Source organism: Spodoptera frugiperda, chromosome 16, assembly GCF_023101765.2.
Source record: "Spodoptera frugiperda isolate SF20-4 chromosome 16, AGI-APGP_CSIRO_Sfru_2.0, whole genome shotgun sequence".
NCBI lineage: Eukaryota > Metazoa > Arthropoda > Insecta > Lepidoptera > Noctuidae > Spodoptera > Spodoptera frugiperda.
In genome coordinates this window covers 4,794,233-4,815,682 of record NC_064227.1, presented here as the reverse complement: position 1 = coordinate 4,815,682, position 21,450 = coordinate 4,794,233, and the positions used below count along the sequence as shown (strand labels likewise).

Sequence of the window (21,450 nt, the reverse complement as noted above, 5' to 3'; positions counted from 1 at the left end):
TCTTGTATTCAACTATTAATTTGCTACATACTTGAAATATACTTTACTACATACTGTATAAAATATACAAAAAAAAAACAGTCTCTCATATTATCTTATTTGGATGTTAGGTACTCTTTGGATGCCAGTACCCTTAGTACAAGTTTGTTTTACGTTTAAAGTAATTGAAACGACAGCGCGTTCGGCACTCTGATTGACCCGGTCGAATAAACCAACCAATTAGAGTGCCGAAAGCGATCTCGTTTCGATTACTTTAAACGTAAAGCAAACTTATACTAAGGTTACTGATACTTACCATCCTATACACAGAAAACAAATGTGGTGTTTAAAGAAAAAAAAATATCATCACCTGTCGTGAATATTTTTATGTATAACTTAACAAACTTGTATGAACTTTAACACTAACTATTTAAAACATTATCAGGAACGCAAAAGATATATCACCTGTTGTGAATATTTTTCTATGTATACCTAAACAAACTTGAATGGACCTTAACACTAACCATTTACTATTTAAAATATTAACAGGAACGCAAACAGTTCATCTGCGCCCAAGGCCCAACGGACACGACAGTGAATGACTTCTGGCGCATGATATGGGAACATGGCTTGGAGCTGATCGTGATGCTGACCAACCTCGAGGAGTACTCCAAGGTCAAGTGCTCGAAATACTGGCCGGAGGAGCGATCCTCCAGGGCTTTTGGAGGGATCACCGTGCATCATATTGGTGAAAAGAGGTTTGTGTGGTTTTATTCTTATTAATGGATGAATTGGAAAATATAGAAAAAAAAACAGTTTATTTGCACCATAAAAAAACATTAAACATAAAAATTAATATGATAAAAAAGTGAATATATGTAAATGTTTTCTCATGATCGTAATGAAATTGTATTTATGCATTCTTGTGTGCATATAAATTGAACGCATTTTTAATAATGTGACGTCCAGTTTAATGCTTCATAAAAAGATAAAAATATGTTATACAATAAACAGATAAATTAATTTGATTAGGTGTTAAAGAAGGAATGACTTCAATGCGCTGCTTATACATTTGAAAGTTCTGTAAAGTAAATGTCAAAATGTCCGTTCTAGATATTCAGACTACATCGTGCGAGAACTGAAGATCACCAAGCAGCCAGTCACGGCTGATGGACAGCCGATCGTTGAGAACAATGGCATCGCTAAGAGGAATGGAGGTAAGGTTTTAAATCTTTATTATAAAATGAGTCATAAGACATTCACTACTAATGATTTTCAGAACGACCACCCACAAGGTGGACAACCTAATTAAAATCTTAGCTGCTGGATGCTCGCTTCCAACTGGTTCTTTAAGAAGTCATTATAAATTTTATGTCTCGAGTCGTATCCGATTGACGTTGCCCCACACTAGGATTTTCTGTAGTGTCGTGGGTGCGTTTACAAACAACAACATACAAGTTTACACATGACAATCAGACCCGAAACAACAATTTGTAGATCACACAAAGAGTTGTTCCGTGCGGAAAACCCTTTACACGTTGCACGGCAGTCAGTTACCCAGCCACCGCGCCAACCGTTTATCCATTTAACAAAAACTACCAATATAAATCTGTTGTAGACATAAAAGAAGCGTCCGAGTCGAGTGCCCCGACGTCTCCCCGCGAGGTGAAGGAGAGCGGCGAGTGCCGCATCGTGCGCCAGTACCACTTCCTCATGTGGAAGGACTTCGCGGCGCCAGAGCATCCACATTCCATACTCAAGTTTATTAAGGTTAGAACTACTGGTTTTTTTTTGAAGTGTAATCATCATCCAATGACTTCTCCCGCCTTGGGTGAGGCGGGAGGGAGTGTCAGGAGAACTACTGGCTTGCTGGGTTCTTGCTGCATTATAAATAATTGACCTCTGACGTAAAGAGGAATATAAGTTTGACTAATCCGAATAGTTGTGTGGCTGTCTGTACCATGAAGCAAATACAAAGAGATGTCTTAACCGGATTCCCTTAAACATCATGCGAAACGTTACAAACCACGCCCCTTTTTTCCATCTAGCGGTCCCATACTACAAAAACGTTGCCAATTATCCATATTTTAATGTTTCTGAGTACAGTAGAAGCTCTTTATTCGCGGGGTATGCGTTCCGTAAATATGCCGCGAATACAGAAACCGTGAATATGGAATGGTAATTTGTATGGGGTTATAGGGGATATGTTCCTAGATGACGAAATCAAGAAGCAAATAGTAGATAAAAAATTTTTTAATTGAACTTTCTGATCATACAGATTGCCTGATGGTAATATTATTATGATAATATTAACCTGATGATAAATTTAAATTGCATTCATTTATTTCTCATACTTGTTTGTTACATTTTTAAATATTAAATTAAAAAGAAAAAAAAAAAATAAATAAAACATTTAAAAATATAAAAAGCAGTAGCCCACCAGTAACGGGATAAATCCAAGCTACCGGTGGTCAGGGCTCAAGAGAGAGGAATTTCCGGACAATACGCGCCGTGTCCAGAAGTACTGCCTTCTGCATCAGGCTCTTGATCCAACCATCTAACGTTAGCCTACTCAGGTGTTGGTCGAGGCTTTTGGCTATAAGGCCATTGGCAGATACGACTATCGGCACAATGATTGCTGAATCTACATCCCACATGTCGACAACCTCATGAGCTAAATCAAGATATTTACTGGCTTTATCTTTTTCAGCTTTCACAAGATTCTCGTCATGTGGGATTGTTATATCAATTATCATTGTGCGACGGCTTGGTCGATCTATCACCACAATGTCAGGTTTGTTAGCAACAATTGTCCTATCTGTGATGATAGTTCGATCCCAATACAGTGTGACATCTCCATTTTCAAGAACTGGGTCAGGCAGATACTTATAATACGGCACTTCAGATTCAACAAGTTTGTATTTTAAAGCAAGTTGTTGATGAATAATCCTGGCTACAAGATTGTGTCTATGCAAGTACTCTCCGTTAGCTAAGTGAGAACAACCCGAAATTATATGTCGAATGGATTCCCCTGGGCGATGACATGCCCGACAAATGTCAGCCGTTCCATCCTTTATAATATACTTTCGGTAGTTGTTCGTCAACATAACTTCGTCCATAATTGCACAGACAAAACCTTCCGTTTCTCCAAATAAGTTACCAAAACGTAGCCAGGATACGGACGCTAAGAAATCTGTATCTGGCCCATGTAGGGCCCGATAGTAGCGTCCGTGCAACTCCTTACTTTGCCATACATTCTTGCGATCTTTAGTGCTTAGTATTATAGGTTCTCTCCAGTCCTTATTAGCCAAGGAGAGCGGAGTAAGTCCTTTGTCCACTGAGACAACATCTCGATGTACCCCCCTTCCATTTTGAAAAAATATTTTCGGAGACTGCACACTTCACTATTGTGTAGGGTTTTGGCATTTAAAAAGCCTCGCCCCCCACATTTACGTGGTATGTACAGTCTCATTACTGATGATCGTGGGTGATGCATCCGATGCTCAGTCAACAATGAACGGACTTTTCTGTCCAGGGCGTCCAGTTCCGTTTGAGTCCACTTGAGTATGCCAAAAGAGTACATCAGTACTGGCATGACCCAACCGTTGTAAGCGCGCACCTTGTTACCACCTGATAAAAGACTATTGAGAACTTTCTTCAGGCGGCCAAAGAAGCGCTCCCGCAACGATTGCTTCATGATAGCTACATCAATACCTAACGCTTCTGACATACCCAAGTATTTATAGGTTTCGGTTGAAGAGAGAAGTCTAAAGTTTGTGGTATCAGAGTTTCGTGTTTCATCTGATTCCACAATTTCCCCCCTCTTTACATGCATGATTGCACATTTGTCCACACCAAATTCCATCCTAATGGCATTACTGAACGTTTCAGTGACATTTAGTAATTTCATTAGATGCGAGTTGTTTGGAGCAAATAGCTTTAAATCATCCATGTAAAGTAGGTGGGATATAATTTCTCCCCTCTTCTCAACCTGTAACCTAACCCGGAATCCTCAAGCAAAGTGCTTAGAGGATTCAGAGCTAAGCAAAACCATAATGGACTCAAACTATCACCCTGGAATATACCACGCTCTATCCTAATGGGTTCATCGTTCTCACAAATTTGTCGACATCCTGGATAGCGAAGAACCGTTCTCCATTGTCTCATACATGACATCAGGAAAGCACGCAGAGCTGTATCGACTTTGTACAGCTCCAGTACCCTCATGAGCCATGTATGTGGCACGGAGTCATAGGCCTTCTTATAATCTATCCAGCATGTGGACAAATTCTTGTGAGATCTACGAACCTGTTGGCAAATGGACATGTCAATGAGGAGAAGCTCCTTAGTACCACGGGACCTATTCCTACATCCATTTTGAGAGGTAGACATGATATTATTGTCTTCAATATGCTTATTAAGTTTTTCTCTCAAAATGGATGTTAGGAGTTTATAAATTGTCGGTAGGCACGTAATCGGCCGATAATTTTTGGGTTCCGCGGTACTTCCAGATTTATGGAGCAGGTGGGTTAACCCAGTCGTAAAGAATTGGGGCAAAGATCCAGACTCCAGAGCTGACTGAAATTGAGATGCCAAGCGACTATGCGAACTGGTAAACCATCTTAACCAGAAATTGTGCAGCCCATCCGGGCCTGGAGCTTTCCAGTTAGCCAACGGGTAGGCTGCATTAGACACATCTTCGGTGGTTATGGAGATTTGTTCCATTTCTGGTACCAGTTCACATTTTCGCCTAACCTTCTCAATCCAACCCCCTTCAGTGTGACAAACAGGTGCCGACCAAATGCTACGCCAGAAGGACGTCGTAACATCAGCATCTGGTAGGCACGTGTCAGTCCTAGTCTGTTCTTTTAGCTCCCAATTTCTATACACCCACCTTTGATCCCTTTGGAATGTGCGATTCTGTGTATACCGTTCCACTCGCTTCTTATACCGACGAATACGGTTTGCCCATGCATAAATTCTCTGTTTCAGGAAGTCAAGACGCTCCGTAATATGTGAGACATAGTCCTGGGGGCTTATATCCATCCCCAGGAACGCCCGCCTCACAAAACGCATCACTCTTGGGCGCGTGTTGCCCTCCCTGAAACAGATCAATTTGGCAATAAGTGTTCTAGCCTCATCGATACGTCGTTCAATCCTGCACTGCCAAGCTGGTACAGCTGGTTTCTGCCGTGTGCTGTTGTTTTCTCTTTCGAGTAGTTTTACGTTAGCTACACGGCATGCTGCTATTGCTCCACAGTACAGAATTGAATGACTATCGATAAGGTCCTCAGAGTTATCAAAATAATTTGATAGCTCCGAGTCCAGGGCACATACTAGCGCCCTGTTCTTTTTATGCATGGGCAGACGAGGTAAACGCGGTCTAAGAGAGGGCGATATAAACCGGTATCCCCGAATCGCATCCTCCAAAGCCCTCCTCAATTCTTCACTGCATTTGTGAGTACTTACCTCCGTAGTCCTATCATCATTCGGTGCAACAACAGGTTCAATTTGTGTTGGTTCCTCTATATTTTGTTGCAGCGGAATGATGACACGACTCCTAAGTTCTTCACTTTGCAGTCGATCAAGTACAATATCATCCAACATACGATTACGCTGAATGACTCGCACCTGATCCGACAGTCTTTGTGCCGACACGTTGATGGTTGGTTCGAGCTCCTGAAACAAAGCAAGCATTCTGACACGGTACGCTGTCAGGTTCCTTCCTCCCTCTGTTGCCCTAAAATATGCGCGCATGACATTTTCATTAATGGATCTTGTCCATTTCATGCGCGACACATTACCACCGGGCGCTGGGACTCCTCCCGAAGCCAGTGGGCCTCGTGGTCCTAAGCCACTCGGTGGCCGACGTCTTCCCCGGCGACGTGTAGGTGGTGGCGACGTGGGCGGGGAAAAATACTCGTCGCTAGAGCTCGACGCGCCTGCAACCGTCGGTGACACCACTGCATCTGGTGGTGGTGCCGATGATGGCGGGGCGGAGCTGGGCGACGAGGTCGGAGATGGTGGGCGTGTCCTTAGGCGTGACTTATATTATTATGATAATATTAACCTGATGATAATATTATTATCATCAGGTTTAGGCAGAAGTCACAATCTAGACGTAGTTGTAATAAGGTCTATTTTATTTTTTTATCCTTCTACTGACGCGTTGACAAAGAATAGCGAATGTATTTTTTAGGTTACGCACCGATATTTCTATATTTCATCTAGATTCGATCCGCGAATAAAGAAATCTTAGACCGCGAATATGGGAATTGGGTCGCAATTTTTCAATCCGCGAATAGTGAAAACGCGAATGAAGGAAGCGCGAATAAGGAGCTTCTACTGTACTTATTACTTATCTACACCTTTTACTTATTAAATTATTATAGGGCCGATGTGTTGTTGCACAGTGCACAATTACCGCCGACAATCATCGGCTATATATTTCCCCATAAACATCTTATAAAGTCCACAAGTACATTGAAATGTTTCCTTACAGAGAGTAAACGAAGCGTGGACGAGTATGGTGGGCCGTCCAGTGGTAGTCCACTGCAGCGCAGGCGTGGGCCGCACTGGTACACTGGTGGCGCTGGACTGTCTACTGGAACAACTGAGGGCCACTGGACAAGTCTCCGTCTTCAATACCGTCGCCGAACTCAGGAGGCAGAGGAACTTCCTGGTGCAATCGTTGGTGAGTTGTGGTTGTGGTTGAGATTTTTTTATGGTATAAGCTGGTAAACGAGCAGACGGATCACCTGATGGTAAGCAATCGCTGACGTCCATGAATAATCGGAACACCAGAGGCGTTGCAATTGCGTTGCTGGCCTTTTGGGGGTTGGGAATGTAAGGTTTGTTAGGGAATCGGGGATTGGGAAGGGGGGGGTAGTTTGGCCTCCGATAACCTCATTCACAACTAAATACAACGCAAGCGTTGTTTCGCGTTGGTTTTCTGTGAGGCTGTGGATTACCACCGAAATGGAAACCGAAACCTCACGAAGCCGTGTCGAAGCATGGCTCTCCCACACTTAAACGTGGTATCTCTATGTTTCTCTCTCTAACCAATCTCTTCATGCATGTGACGGTTAATTAACCCGTTGTCTGTCGGAACACAGATCTACGCGAGACGCAATGTGTTTTCTATTGTGTCTCATATACTGACATACAAGAGGTTAATTTTGTAAAACATATTTCTAACACTTTACTCATCCCCAGAAACAATACGTGTTCGTGTACCGTGCGCTAGTGGAGTACGCGCACTACGGCGACACAGAGATCCCCGCGTCCCGGCTGAAGCCCGCCGTCGACAGGCTGCGGAATACTCCGGACCATGCTGATAAATGTCTCATGGAGGTCGAGTTTGAGGTAAGTAAAGGAACTTTTTTTTTGTGGGGGGTAAAATAGTAAAGGTATTTAGAGATTATTTTAGGACTGTAAAATAGCAGAAAGATATAGGATGAAGGGGAGAATACCTTGTTGTTGATGATATTAATATTAATTTATAAATAAATGAAGTAACTCGCATTCACGATTTTGGTTCATCATTAAATACACAATTTTATTTTAAGTTACTTATTGTATTATATTACGAGTCCACGAGTCATTAAGAAACTGTTAGCAAATCATAAAAAAATATGCGTCGTGCAGTGCTAACAATATCTTAATAGTGCTAAATATATCACGTTTTACTGACAAAATCTTTAAAATTTTTCTTTATTATTAGTTTTATAATTAATTTTCTTAATTTCATAATTAGGCCGCTAACATAATCATAATATTTATTTACATTTCATCTCTGTTTCGATAGAAAATGCTGAACAGTCCAGTAGCAGAGCCATTGAAGTCGATGGGCGCCGGCGCAGGCGAGGAGCTGCGCGCGCGCAACCGGAGCCCCGACTGTCTGCCATACGACAGGAACCGGGTCATACTCACGCCCATACCCGGCAGGGACTTCTCTACTTATATCAACGCTTCCTTTATTGAAGGTAATTTTATGAATAAGTTATTATTGACAAAGGATTCTCAACCTTATTATTATTAGCATTTGAACAGAAAGTGTAACCGTGACAATTTTATTATAATGTTGTTGTGAGGCTAATTGGATCTTAGAGACGTTTTTTGCGATATTGAGTTAGTTAGAGATAGTCATTCGATAGAGAAAATGTCGGTGATTCCGAATATGTCATATTATTATGGCTTAGGTCAATTAGCCTTTCAACCATCGATTTAGCTTGTTAAAAAAGTTTTGCAATAATCAAGGTTGTTGATTTATTTTAATTGACTTGATATTTATTATTTTTTAATATGTTTTTTTACCTCTTTCCCAGCGTACGACAACTCGGAAGGGTTCATAATAACGCAGGATCCTCTACCGAACACGATCATGGACTTCTGGCGGATGGTCTCCGAACATAATGTCACCACCATTGTGATGCTCAGTGAGGTATGTTACTTATTGGAGATTATAAAGAACATTACACTTACTTTTCAGGGTAATTCGGGAGCGGTACACTTAGTAGGAGTTTGCTTTACATTAAACGAAATCAAGATAAGCGCGCGTTTGGTTGGTTTATTCGCGTCGGCCAATCAGAGCGCCGAAAGCGCTCTCGTTTCGATTACTTTAAACGCAAAGCAAACTGGTACTAAGGGTACTGATTGCTTAACGGAAATGTGCACAATGTACTTATACTGCTTTCTTAAAACGTACTTTTCTTGTCTTACAACATGTTTTCTCAAATGATATAAACTACTATTGGAGTTTAAAAAAGCATTTGTAGTTTTTGTTAAAAATGTACATAATGTTGTAAGATATTCTGAAATAAGACTTGCATAAAAACAGCATATTTTGTCATGAGAACCAGTTAATAAAGTGGTAATTTTGCATTTCTATTATGGCTCCTTCTAATCCTTCTGACCCATCTATTTTACGAAACTTGAGTAAGGTTTATTTGGATAAGTTTCAGTCACTTCGCATATCCTATACATAATGAAATTGATCATTTCTTACAGCTGGGCGAGGGTAAGTGTCCGCGGTACTGGGACGACGGCACGGTGCAGTACGAGCACATCTCCGTGCAGTACGAGGAGAGCGAGTCCTGCCCCTACTACACCAGGAGGCAGTTCAGGGTCACTAATGATAAGGTCAGTTGTTGATAAATGTATGGTATTAAGGAGTTTTTAGGTGTGTAAGTTCTTAGGTGACTTTATAGTAAATGATTTCCTTATATGTACTTCTAGTTCCGTCAATGTATTTTTTTTTGTTTATAACAATCAATATTCAATTTTTTATTGCTTTCCACATGTAAGATTTGGGTGGTAAATATAACTAGGATATGTGAACCGTGTCTGGCGCAAGAATATAAGTTTTGGAAGAAGATTGTTGCAGAACTTCTTTGATATCGATTGTTTCTGTTTAAACTGATTGTTTTTTTTTATAAATAGGAGTGAAGAGTCGTATATATACGACTATATATAGTAGTTAGTAGTAACTGCCGATTTCAGTCCAAAATCTTAAGATTGAGATTGATCTTTGAAATTCGCTTTGAAAGTTCTTTTTGTTAAAATAGAGATTAACCCTTCATGTGTGCCGGAACACGTATTCACGCTAGACACAATGTGTTTTTTTCTATTGTTGTCTTCTATACCAGAGGATAAGCATTAAGGTGGCTAATGATACTACGTGTGTGTTCCAGAGCGGCGAGGTGGTGGTGGTGCGGCAGCTGCAGTACCAGGGCTGGCCCACGGCGCGCGGCCACGTGCCCGAGGTGACGCGCGGCCTGGCAGACCTCGCCGACGCCGCCGCGCCCGCGCGCCCGCCCACCATGCTCGTGCACTGCCAGTACGTACACTCACACTCATGTTATATCTTTGTTTAATGGGACCAACCTATTACGATCTCCTGAAACTACTGCAATCACAATCTACAGTATATTATATAATTATGAAAATACCTATATATTGATGTCAAGTGCGTCCCAGGAATATTTATAACTAGCTTTGGATCAATGCAATATAATTAAAGAAGTAGTAAACGAATAATTTCTTCGCTCGCTTCGCTCAGTGTTCAGAAAATGAATTAAGTCTATTATTGATTGAAGTGAATATGAAGCGAATATTGTTTGTAACACTTTTGCAGTACATGTACAACTTTTATCAATTATTTTACTCCCAAATTATCACTTATATCAAACCATAATCATCTACTATTATTTAGTAGAGCATCTGATTAGTATACTTGATTAATAATCCTTCCCCCGTCCCCCAGGTTCGGCACGGAGCGGTCCCCCCTGTTCGTGGCTTTATGCACGTTGATCCGCGCGCTGCGCGTGGAGCGCCGCGTCGACGTCAGCGCCACCGCGCGGGCAGTGCGCACGCAGCGCGCACGGACCATCGACACCTTCGTCTGTATCTTTGTTACATCTTTTTATACTTAACTTCTGTTTCAATTAAGTTGACTGCACAGTTGGCGCGGTAGCTGGGCAACCGGCTGCTGCGTAACGTGTAGCGGGTTCGATTCCCGCACAGAGCAACTCTACGTCATTTTGTTGTTTCGGGTTTGAGTGTCATGTGCATGTGAACTTGTATGTTTGTAAACGCACCCGTGACATAAGATTAAATCCTAGTATGGGGCAAGGTTTAAAAAAAAAATCAAAGCGCCATCGTTATGAAAACAGTTTTGGATGGCAAAATAAAGTCGTACTTAAAGTTACTGATGAATATAAAACTTGACTCGTCAAGTTTACACAGAGAAACATGTTCAGTAACCAAACCAGTGTGTGTGTTATCTACATTTTATACAGTATCTCATTGAATTAAAGTTCAAAATTCAATGTAACTTCGACCAATATTAATTAATTTAACATTTCTTCTTCCACAGTTACAATACGAATTCCTGTACCGTGCCATACTCAACTACGCGGAGCTACACAATCTACTAGAGGACAGTTAAGCAACCCCTACCCCCTACCCCCTAAATCTAGTACCGTTCTAAGTTGACCCTTAGGACTCCGCCTTTTAAAGGTCCTGTGAATAATTAAAAACCGACCTTTTTACCCCGGCACTGCCTAGTTTATAGAGCTCTTTTATATATGTATAAAAAAAAAAAACTAGCTTTTTAAAGTCTATCCGCCGGTTTAATGGTTACTTAACCCAGTCCTTAGCAATTGTTTTTCGATATAAAATCGTTATTAAGGAATAGTTTAAGTTATCATTGAATGTCTCTGAGTACGGCAGTAAGATGACAAGTTCATTTGAAACATTTATGAAGAGGATATTTGATTTTCAGTATTGATGATAATACTAAAAGAGGCTACTGAAATTTCTACTTTTAGTTTAGGCATTCCGTGTTCTTGTATATAAAAGAGCTCTAATTGTAGATATTATCATTGAATGTACGCCGATACGTTGTCAGACGCTTTGCGTATTCAAAGTGTCTTTGTATTTTATAAACGGCATGGACTTTAAGGCCTATAACCATATGTTCAATATGGTACAATCTCCCCCGCGCCACCCAGCGGACTATCGAACAATACATACAATTTTAAGACTAATTTTTAAGTATACATTTTGTATATTTGGTGTTTTACTTCTTTTTGTTTAATTTACAGAAATGTCTAACGACGATTGATCAATCATTCATTTGTATAAGAAGGATTGATCAATCACATGTATTATGAAATTTATGATTGATCAACCGTCGTTATAACTTGTGGAAGGTTATTGACATGTCTAATATTAAGTTTTTATTGGACATAGTTTGACTTTAACCCTACACTGCTCACCGTAGGTGCTTTTTATAAATTTTGGACAAGTTTATCTTGTAAACGAATTTATATATTATTTTATTATCGAAGTTTCGTTAGCATGGTTATTATTATATGAAAATAAAACGAAATGTCGAATTTAAATGGAAGAGAGAGGGAGCTAAATTAACGCACAATTTTGGAGTAGATTCGTATAAGGGTTTTGAAGTTTTAAACATCTTGACGCTGTACCATGAATGAGTGATGGTATTTATTTTCATATAATAACTTCTATGCTAATGAAACTAAGGTTCAAATTGAATAAACGTTACTATGAACATGCTTCGGTTATACATTGTCTTGCTTTTATAAAACTTAAATTATCATCGTTTTTGCTCTTGTTTTGTTTCATCACCTTCATATAAGTACCCGATAAATTTATATGATTGATAGTTCATATAAATCACGTTTTCAATTAAAATTTAATTATTCTGGGACATAACAGCTATCCAAACATTGTGAAACAGGTCCTTAAAATATTAACTTATTAAAAATTATATTAAATCACTGCGAAAATTGCCGAAATCTTATATCGGGGGCCAAAGTATTTATTTACTAAACGGTCGGTTTAATTACGTAAGTATTATATAAAGATATAAATATAAACAGAAAGCTGTTTCATTACTTATTTATTTTACAATCATACGAAGGTGGATTTAATGCCAATTTGGCATTCTCTAACAGTCAACCTTAGGATGATGTACAGAAACCACATATATTATAAGCAAGATTAATCTAATCGACGCATACGCATAGTAACGTTAATTCAATTAAATCATTTTATCTTCTGTTCATCAAAAAATACACATTTTTCTACGTTATTGCTCTACAAATGTAATATTATGTATGTACAAATGATCATCACTACCATTTTTTGTATCTCAGTATAATTTCGAAACATACTTAGTAGATAGGTTTACTATAAAAGCTTCAGCTTCGTCTAATTTACGCTGAAAAGTTACGGTTATTTTTTTCATGACATTAAAAAACGAATCGAAACTTGCAATCGTAATAAAAATAATAAGTTTTCTGAATTATTTCGTCTTGATATTTTAAGATAGCAATTGGAAGTACATTTGGTACAATAAGTATAATTGTGACAAGTGAATTTAAACTGTATTTCTAAGGGCATTAAGTCCAAAACCAAGATTATAAGGCGTAACTGTTCAAGTCATGTGAATTTGGTCTTTATGCTATTAGTATTTGGAGTTTAAATTCCCTTGTGTACAATAAAAAAAGAATGGTTCAGAAATCTTATATTTGCTACAACTCTACACACGCCCCTAGTGATAGATCTGTCGTTATAACAATATTACCGTATTATTTTATATAATTATTATTAATAATTGTAATTTTATTATTATTATTTTTGGTATAAATCGTACCAAATTGAAATCGTGTCCAAAGAGGTGTATAAGAAATAAAAAAAAAATGTCAAGGCATAAATGTGAAGTGGAAACTACGTATTTATTTGTTTAAATTAAAAATAGGAGGCCATATTTAAATGCATTTTTAACGGTTTTAAGTTACTTTTGATAGAAAACAAAATGGTTTTGTAAAAACCTTCCAATGACATTGCGAGGCCAAAATGATGGTACCCCAAATTAGCACAAATTTTTAAATACGAGTGAGGTGTAACTGTGTGACGTGTTGTATCGTGTGTGTGAAATATTCATGTGTATGTGTTACAGCAGACAATGTGCTTATTTTCTGTAGAACTTGTGTTGTTTTTAGGTGGTATAACAGTTCCAACTCAGTAAGACCTGGAAGTAATACAGAGGGCTTAGTATTTGTTTTCGAGAGATCGAAACGAGACCGCGTTCGGTGCTCTGACTGGTTAGTTCATTTGAACCAACCAATAAGAGCGCCGAACGCGGTCTCGTTTCAAAATCGTACTAAGGACACAGTTTATAAATCCGTAATTTTTTTCCCATTCGAAACGAAAATCTATCTACATTATTGATATTTGACTCCATACTTAAAAAAATATCTAGTAAATCTCACCCAAGTCCCCTTATAGACTAGTTATTCCATGTAAAACTAACACAAATAAGTCACAACACCTCATAAGTAATCATTTTCGATGTTTTTACCATATTTCTATTTCATTTTAATCGATATTATGTCATTGGTTGACGAAACTTTGCTGGTATTATTGTATAGGACTCATTTTAGCACAACTCTAGCTAGTTAAATTATTAGTTATTCACCCTAAACCTTGAGTATGGATTGGTGTAATGATAACCTTTTCATTTATAAAACTCATCGCTTAGTACAATTTGATAAAAAAAACAGTGGGTATATCAGAAGTACATCTGTGCTAATAATACCACCCGTTTGTACTAATAATAGTGGATAAATAACCCCAAAACGTATCATAATTTTACATATATTTAAAAACAAAATGTCAATAAAGTTTCGCTACCAACGGCTTAATATTGAAGCAGTATGATTAGGTGAAAGTGCTTCGTTCCGCACCGTATGACTGTCGACATATTTGTAACTTAGTCTAAGTGGTATATCTAGATTTTGTATGAGCTAAACAAAATATACAATGTTGATGTTGAATGTGAAATATTTGTGAACACAGCTTCTATGTTCATTTCGATTTTACCATTCTTTTTAAATTTTTTGTTAATGGTAACACTAAATTACCAAATTTTGGTAGGTTTTTGTGCCCTTCATAGGGTAACACCAGCTTCGCCTGATATTGTACAAAATTTTCGAATTTTCTTTCTTCGTTTGTCTATTGTGGTAGTTTTTTTTATACGTATTTATTTTTTAAAAGTTACTTTTAGTAGTTTAGTGTAGTTTTTGTTACGATTATTTTACAATATAATTTATATTGAAATCGACAATCAATCGTTATACCTATATGCATGCTTTATTATAAGTGTGAGATGAGCTCAGACCATACTTATTTAATTCTTTTACCTATTCAAGGCATTAAACCTTTACCTATATTTTCTTCTGGAAAATATAAACCATTTAGCTTGCTTATTTAGTAAACATTCAGAGACACTTTGCAGAGTTTTTTTAATTTTTCTACCAAATATTCACAATAATTACTCATGAAAATCTTTTATTTTATATAATATTTTCCTTTTTGTATATTATTTTTGGTAAAACGCAATGAACATACAAGCAGCATGTGTCGTCCACTGATATCAATAGAAAGAGAAAGATGATGGATGTTACCGATCATTCGGATGACTGAGTGACCGATTCAGGAGTGGTTCCACGTGTGTACAGCTTTCCATTAACTTTTCAGGGCCTATTAATGTTAGCTGTGTAAAATAAATTAACATTGTACGTTGTATCGTAGTTGTATACACCTCTGCTTACCTCCTTTAGTGATAGAAAAGTGGGACGTTATATATTTCAATACAATAGAGTTTTAATTGTTCATTAGACAGCGTTAACCATTATTATTTTTCAGGGTTTATTAACTGAATCAAGACATAATATTATGTCAAGTCTAATACGACCCTGTTGATTTAATAATTCAGTATTATGATTAAATACATAATAACATGGTAGGTCTACATTATTCTACAGCTTTAATAAATCATTTCATCGTTCGCATTCCATACCATTAGACGTAGAATCTCAAAACCCCATAATTCATTAATACATATCTCATTAAATAAAACACATATGGAACCATTTCTGATTATAAGTACCGTGTATAAGGGACTTGCATCGTATTCCAAAACATTCTAATGTTTAAGTTTCTAACTATTATTCGTAAACGTTTAAAAAGGCTATGATACCGAAATTATTGTTTTAAACTAACGGGTGAAGGGATTTTAGTTATATAGGGGGGACTGGTAATTAGTGAACGATATTTAAACACGTAATTGTACTCATGATTACAAACAGATTTCCCATAGGAACTTTTATTGTATACTCATTCGTTTTATTTTTATCATAATAACAAAACAACTAAATTTCGAGCGCGCGTGCTTTCGCATGTTCAGCTGTTAGCGACGTGCCCGCTCTATCGAAAATCTAGTAACTAGGTACTCGCATTTTGAAACTTAACTTTGAAAATTATCTTATTGTGATAAAAATAAAACTAATGAGTATACAAAAACAGTTACTTTGGGAAAGTTGTTTGTAATCATGAGTACAATCACATGTTTAAATATCGTTCACTAATTACCAGTCACCCTATATTCTTACGTAACTAATGACTGATTCATTTAATTTTGTATTTATAAGTATTATAAACAGTTTTTTCGTTAACAGTATTTTTTCAGTAATGTCATTGCAAATTAAACTTTCTGACATATATGAAAGGGTTGGAAATCATACGTAAACTCACCGCGAAGTGATCTCTTTTAATATTGTGTTCAATTTTTAATTTTAATCATCAGTTTTTTAAGGATTACGTGCAAGTCCTAAGGAGCGACTGAAGACGGCGTGTTTTTTTATTAGCTTTTTTATATAAATGAACAGTAGGAATGTTACTACAATTTTTTTATAAACAAAACGTAGATAGTAAGGTAGGCTAGTAATATTTGGATGTACTGAGATTGGGGTAAGCGAGGACCTTTTTAAATATAACTTCTGTGTGTAAATTGTTTGTTTAGAAATACATTATGTATTAGCCAATGTGCACTTTAGTAGTAGTGTTGATATGAACATGTTTTTTACTAAAGCAGTCTCAAAAACTGTTTGAAGCTCAATAAAATAGCGATAGTGTTTGGTATTGCTGTCTTTTTCACTCTAATCACATTAAAAAGAGATGGAAATATGTGACTAAAACTTAGTTGCTATTTGTATATCTTCTAAAATTGGTTGGAAAGAGATAGCAGTAACAAGCAATTGAGATAGCAAGAATATAATCTATATATCTATCTTGCTCAATATGAAAAGGTTCTATCACAGATTTTAGCATAGTATGACGATCAAACACCCCCTTTTTAGCTTACATCGTGTGCTTTATTTAGTAAAAATGGTAACCAAACTTACACCAATCTTGGTAGGTACAAAACTCCTTATTGGAGGTCGAAATTTATATTAATAAACGTTAAATACAAGCTCAGACCGCTTTTACATAGTATATATGTACGCTTTTTATATTAAATGGGGCTTAACTATGTAAAAAGAGGCATTAGATCATATACAACTCTGATATTATGTACTTTACGGGGAAAAATAACGATTATGTTATCAACTAATGCCTCTTTATACAAAATATTTATTATGTTAAATGTAATTGTGTATACCGGATAAAAATCTACAAAATTATAGCTATTTAGGTAACTATATGAGATGACGAGAAATTATTTTCCTATTTAAAAACGCACTGCACTATACATATTACAAAATGAAAGAATCAAAATTATTTTTCAAAATAAATGTTGGGATCTCAAGATTGTAATCGGTCTTGGTATTTTGTAAATATATAATTAGTAAGTTTCCGTCAAGATGTTTGGTAATGTTTTACTTTTTATTTTATCGTAGCGAAGCATTGGCGGTTGTATAACTGATTTATTATTAATTTGTTTTTATTTTTGTAAATAGATAAGCAAGTCATGTAATACAATATTTTTGAAAATATACCAATATTTAGAAGTTCGACTTTTTATTAATTACCCGTGGCCTTGCACATATTTATGAGACTAGAATCCCCGTACAGATCTACAGATCTAAAACTAGGGAATTATTTGTATAACACATCTGCTTAAGTGCTTACACATATCTGTAATCCTAATAAGTAATATTTTAAGTAGTTATTTTTACTAAAATGTGTCATCAAGCATATAATGTGTGATACAATGAAGCTACATATAAAATTGAAATGCTTCCACTAACTTGCCACTCGACAAATTTAAAAAAAGAGCGCGTTTACCGCTCAAACTGCGTGTTGCTACTCCCCGCTAGATGTCGCTGTATGCAGTAAATATTGTTTCTTTGTATTTTTATGTATCCAAATACCTTCCACTACTAATTTATTATTACATGTTATCGTACAATGTTCACAGGTCAATAATAAATGCTATTGTTCGACGGCGTGTGTCTTGTTTCAAGTTTCAAGAAGTGTGAACCAATAAGTATGTAGGTATACTTATCTGGGCACTTAGATTTAGATACCAACCTATTCTGTTTTTTCTTACCATCAATAGACAACCTATAGATAATAACACAGCCCAGCTGATGGACAATATCAACAGATGTCAAATTAACAATGTCAACCACGACAGTCAACCCAAAATTCCAGTAAATAAAACCAAAATTAACCAAAAAATGGCTTAAATGAACAGGATAATGTTTTTAAGAACCCTTCTGGGTAGCCAATTACAATCAAAATTATGCTATTCGATGAAAAACAATAGAAGTTTAAGACCGACTGTGAGAATCGGCAAGGATTCATTTCACTTAAGTATTAATGTGAATAATTACAACAAGGATGAGATTCGAGTGAAAGCACACCCAGAATACGTGGTCATTGAAGGGAAACAAGAAAAGGAAACGGAACAAGGTTATGCTTTAAGACAATTTATTAGAAAATTCAAGTTGCCTGAAGGGTGTATCCCTTCGCAAATAACGTGTAGATTGAGTCCTGACGGGACGTTAAAAATCGAGGTACCAAGGACTTATAAGGACGCAGCGACACCCGCTGAAGTTTTTAACGTGCCAATATGCTACGGCTCGTTTGTAACTGACAAAGAAGAAATAGACGCTAAAAAATGTGATGATGAAACAAAAAGCACGACCAACTGTACTGGGTTTCCGAAAGTTAAATGCAAATCACGAAAACCGAAGTCCCCGCCCGACGGCGATGAATGAAATAAATGGATAGATTTGCGAACTAAATATAAAGATATTATAGAAGACTTTGCAAAGAAAACTTTGGTCTTTTTGTTCTTTATATTACCTATTGATAAAGATTTTTTTATTGAATAAGCTGATAATAAAACTTGCAGACGGATCCCCTAATGGTAAGCAATCGCCGCCGCACATGGACACCGGAAAACCCCACAGGCGTTACATTTATAATAAAAATGATAACTGTTATTATTTCAATATTAGTGCCTACCTAATTTTTTTGAGGGGAGATCATCTAATGGCTTCTCTAGCCTTGAGCGAGGCGAGAGGGTGTCAGACACTTACTGACTAAAACCTCCCTATTCTTACTCTTGGTTTTCAAGTAAAACTATCAACAATTCCAAAGTTCAACTTTTGACGCAAATGTTCTAAAAATAATTCAATGAAACATACGCAAGAATTTTTCAACTCTTGTTTTTCGTAGGCGATCCATCTTAAAATAGATTGTGGATCGATAAACTAATATAGATGGACAGTCACTACAATGTGTAGGTAGTCCCTACGTCATAATAGGAGGTACCTACATACAGGGCCGTATTTCTCGCGTCTCGCGACTCGCGACTCGCGCCAGGTTCTCGGAGCTGCGGACTGCCTAGCGGGTTACCGGGGATCCGGCTCGAAAAGCAGGAAAAAGAATGAACGAACTGTTTAGTCAGTAAGAGTCTGACACTCCCTCTCGCCTCATCCAGGGCAGGAGAAGTAAATTGATGATTTTCCCCCCTTAACAAATGGGCGCCAGGTTATAGAGGGGCGCCCATTGAGTGACTACGGCGGCGCCAAAAAAATTTTTTTAACAGTAAAAACAGAAATATAGCCAGTATGATTTGCAACCTCTTTGCAACCCTACCATGAGTTGCTGCCCTAGGGCGCTGTCTAGGTGTAATCCGGTCCTGAGTACATAATAATTTATGTATTACGTCATAGTGACGTTATAATACCCACTTACCATTCATTCATTTCTAGCATTTTCTGGCAAACGTGAAGAATACACACCTTGCGATTTCGTATATTTTTGTTTATCACCAAAAATAGATGATTTTCACACGACCCCGGGTTGTAAAACTTGATTACTGAATACTGAATCACTTACGCGAATAAACCAAACAACAGATAATCATTCATTAAATCGTTAAAGATATGAAGATTTCAAAAGGTTTATGTAGATACTCGTACTTCAAAACCAACTTCTACATATTTACCTTTTTTGAGAGGGGAAAATCATCCAATGACTCCCGCCTTTGGTGAGACGAGAGGGAATGTCAGACTCTTACTGACCACCCCGTTCCTTCTCCTGCTTTGAGCCGGAACCCCGGTAACCTGTCAGGCTATCCGCAGCTCTGGATTGGGGCAACATAATTCCCTAGGAGGATCAATCAATTTGCCTTTGAGTATGTCAGTAAGTAGGTTGGTAGAAAACTTGATATTTCCTTCTAAAGCAGATATTAGTTAGGTGTACCGATTGCAATTACCGTCAGCTCAATCAATCATATGTGCATAGTTCAGAGGTTATTTAAATTACACATGAGTACATAAATATATCCTTTTTAAGTCGTAGAACACAAAAACAAGTTTGCTATAGGTAATAGTGGTCCCGCATTTTGCTGGAATAACTTATATACCTCTCTACATGCTGAACATTCGGATTTAACATAAACTACATGTGTTACCATGCTAATTACTAATATCCTGATAAGTCCTGATTTAATATCATTTACTTTGACAATAAATTAATTGATATACTTAGGTACATTGTGAGACATATAATGTCTAGATAGCCACTATGTCCCAGATAAAGAATTAAGAACTTAATTTTGTATGCACTATCTGTCACATAATACAAGCGCTTAATCAAACGTTTTGAAATTAAAGGCCCTAAAAGTAAACACACGATTTGACAAACAAAAAAATCCGAAAGAAACCGCGCGTTTAGCTAGTCTGCACTCCATAGTCTCCATAGAACATTTGCTGTATGCATCGGGAACTTTCTCGTTCCAAATACTACCGAGACTCGTGCCAGACGTGATTCACCGCGCGTATATATATAAAACGGTCGACTCCCCTCTTCCAGTACACTAGAACGAAACGCGAATACAACAACACACAACAAAAATGTCTCTAAGACCTTACTTCTTCGACTACGACCTTCCAAGATGGCCACGACGACTTCTGGACCAGAACTTCGGACTGACCGTCACCCCAGATGACTTAATGTCGGCTTCAGTAAACCCAATCAGCCCAATCGTCGCTGGAGTCCAACCTTGGTGGCCCAAAAGTTCAGGATCTACAATCAAAGTGGACAAAGACAAATGGCAGATCAACGTGGATGTCCAGCACTTTTCTCCAGATGAAATAGCTGTGAAGATCAGTAATGGATACATTGTTGTTGAAGGCCAGCATGAGGAAAAGGCGGACGAGCATGGATTTGTGTCCAGAAAGTTTGTGAGGAGGTTTAAGTTACCGGAGGAGAGCAACCCTGATACTGTTGAGTCCAGGCTATCTTCTGATGGCATCCTGACGGTGGTGGCTCCGAAGAAGGCTGAGTCTGTGAAGGGTGAGAGACCAGTGCCCATTACCCACACCGGACCAGTTCGCAAAGATGTTCTCGAAGAAGCGAAGAAGGAATGATGACCAGACTGCATTATGAGACTGTTTCTTTAATTGTGTTAAGTTTATTTTAATGCAATGTTTTATAAATAAAGTGTTTTTTTTACTTTTTGTATAACGTGTGTTGATTTTGTTTATCTGGCTGTGTGTAATATTGATGGATTCGGTCTTCAAATAAAGATAACAGTGAATTAAAGGAAGTCTGTAGATCCTTAATTTATGGTCTGAA

At 37.5% G+C, this 21,450-nt stretch overlaps 3 protein-coding genes across 3 annotated transcripts in view; all 3 read left to right on the top strand.

Moving 5' to 3' along the window:
* The window catches only part of LOC118280661 (tyrosine-protein phosphatase 69D), a 36,979-nt gene extending 19,616 nt beyond the window's left edge, over positions 1–17,363 (top strand). Inside the window, 11 exon segments of the mRNA XM_050699644.1 lie at positions 529–737; positions 1,093–1,196; positions 1,598–1,749; positions 6,482–6,673; positions 7,195–7,344; positions 7,787–7,964; positions 8,307–8,422; positions 8,989–9,120; positions 9,672–9,817; positions 10,244–10,379; positions 10,856–17,363. Coding sequence (XP_050555601.1) covers positions 529–737; positions 1,093–1,196; positions 1,598–1,749; positions 6,482–6,673; positions 7,195–7,344; positions 7,787–7,964; positions 8,307–8,422; positions 8,989–9,120; positions 9,672–9,817; positions 10,244–10,379; positions 10,856–10,927 — 1,587 coding nt within the window. The 3' untranslated portion in view covers positions 10,928–17,363.
* Positions 17,364–17,956: 593 nt separating this feature from the next.
* LOC118280696 (heat shock protein beta-1-like) lies at positions 17,957–18,652 on the top strand. The gene has a single exon (XM_035601003.2). It carries the CDS (start codon positions 18,045–18,047, stop codon positions 18,576–18,578), a length of 534 nt encoding a protein of 177 aa, XP_035456896.2. The 5' UTR covers positions 17,957–18,044; the 3' UTR covers positions 18,579–18,652.
* A 2,018-nt stretch (positions 18,653–20,670) lies between these two features.
* On the top strand, positions 20,671–21,332 carry LOC118280743 (protein lethal(2)essential for life). Its single transcript, XM_035601100.2, has one exon. It carries the CDS (start codon positions 20,727–20,729, stop codon positions 21,240–21,242), a length of 516 nt encoding a protein of 171 aa, XP_035456993.1. The 5' UTR covers positions 20,671–20,726; the 3' UTR covers positions 21,243–21,332.
* Positions 21,333–21,450: the final 118 nt, after the last annotated feature.

Coding starts and splice junctions, on each gene's coding strand:
- LOC118280743 (XM_035601100.2), top strand. CDS start 20,727: ATGTCTCTAAGACCTTACTTCTTCGACTACGACCTTCCAAGATGGCCA.
- LOC118280696 (XM_035601003.2), top strand. CDS start 18,045: ATGAACAGGATAATGTTTTTAAGAACCCTTCTGGGTAGCCAATTACAA.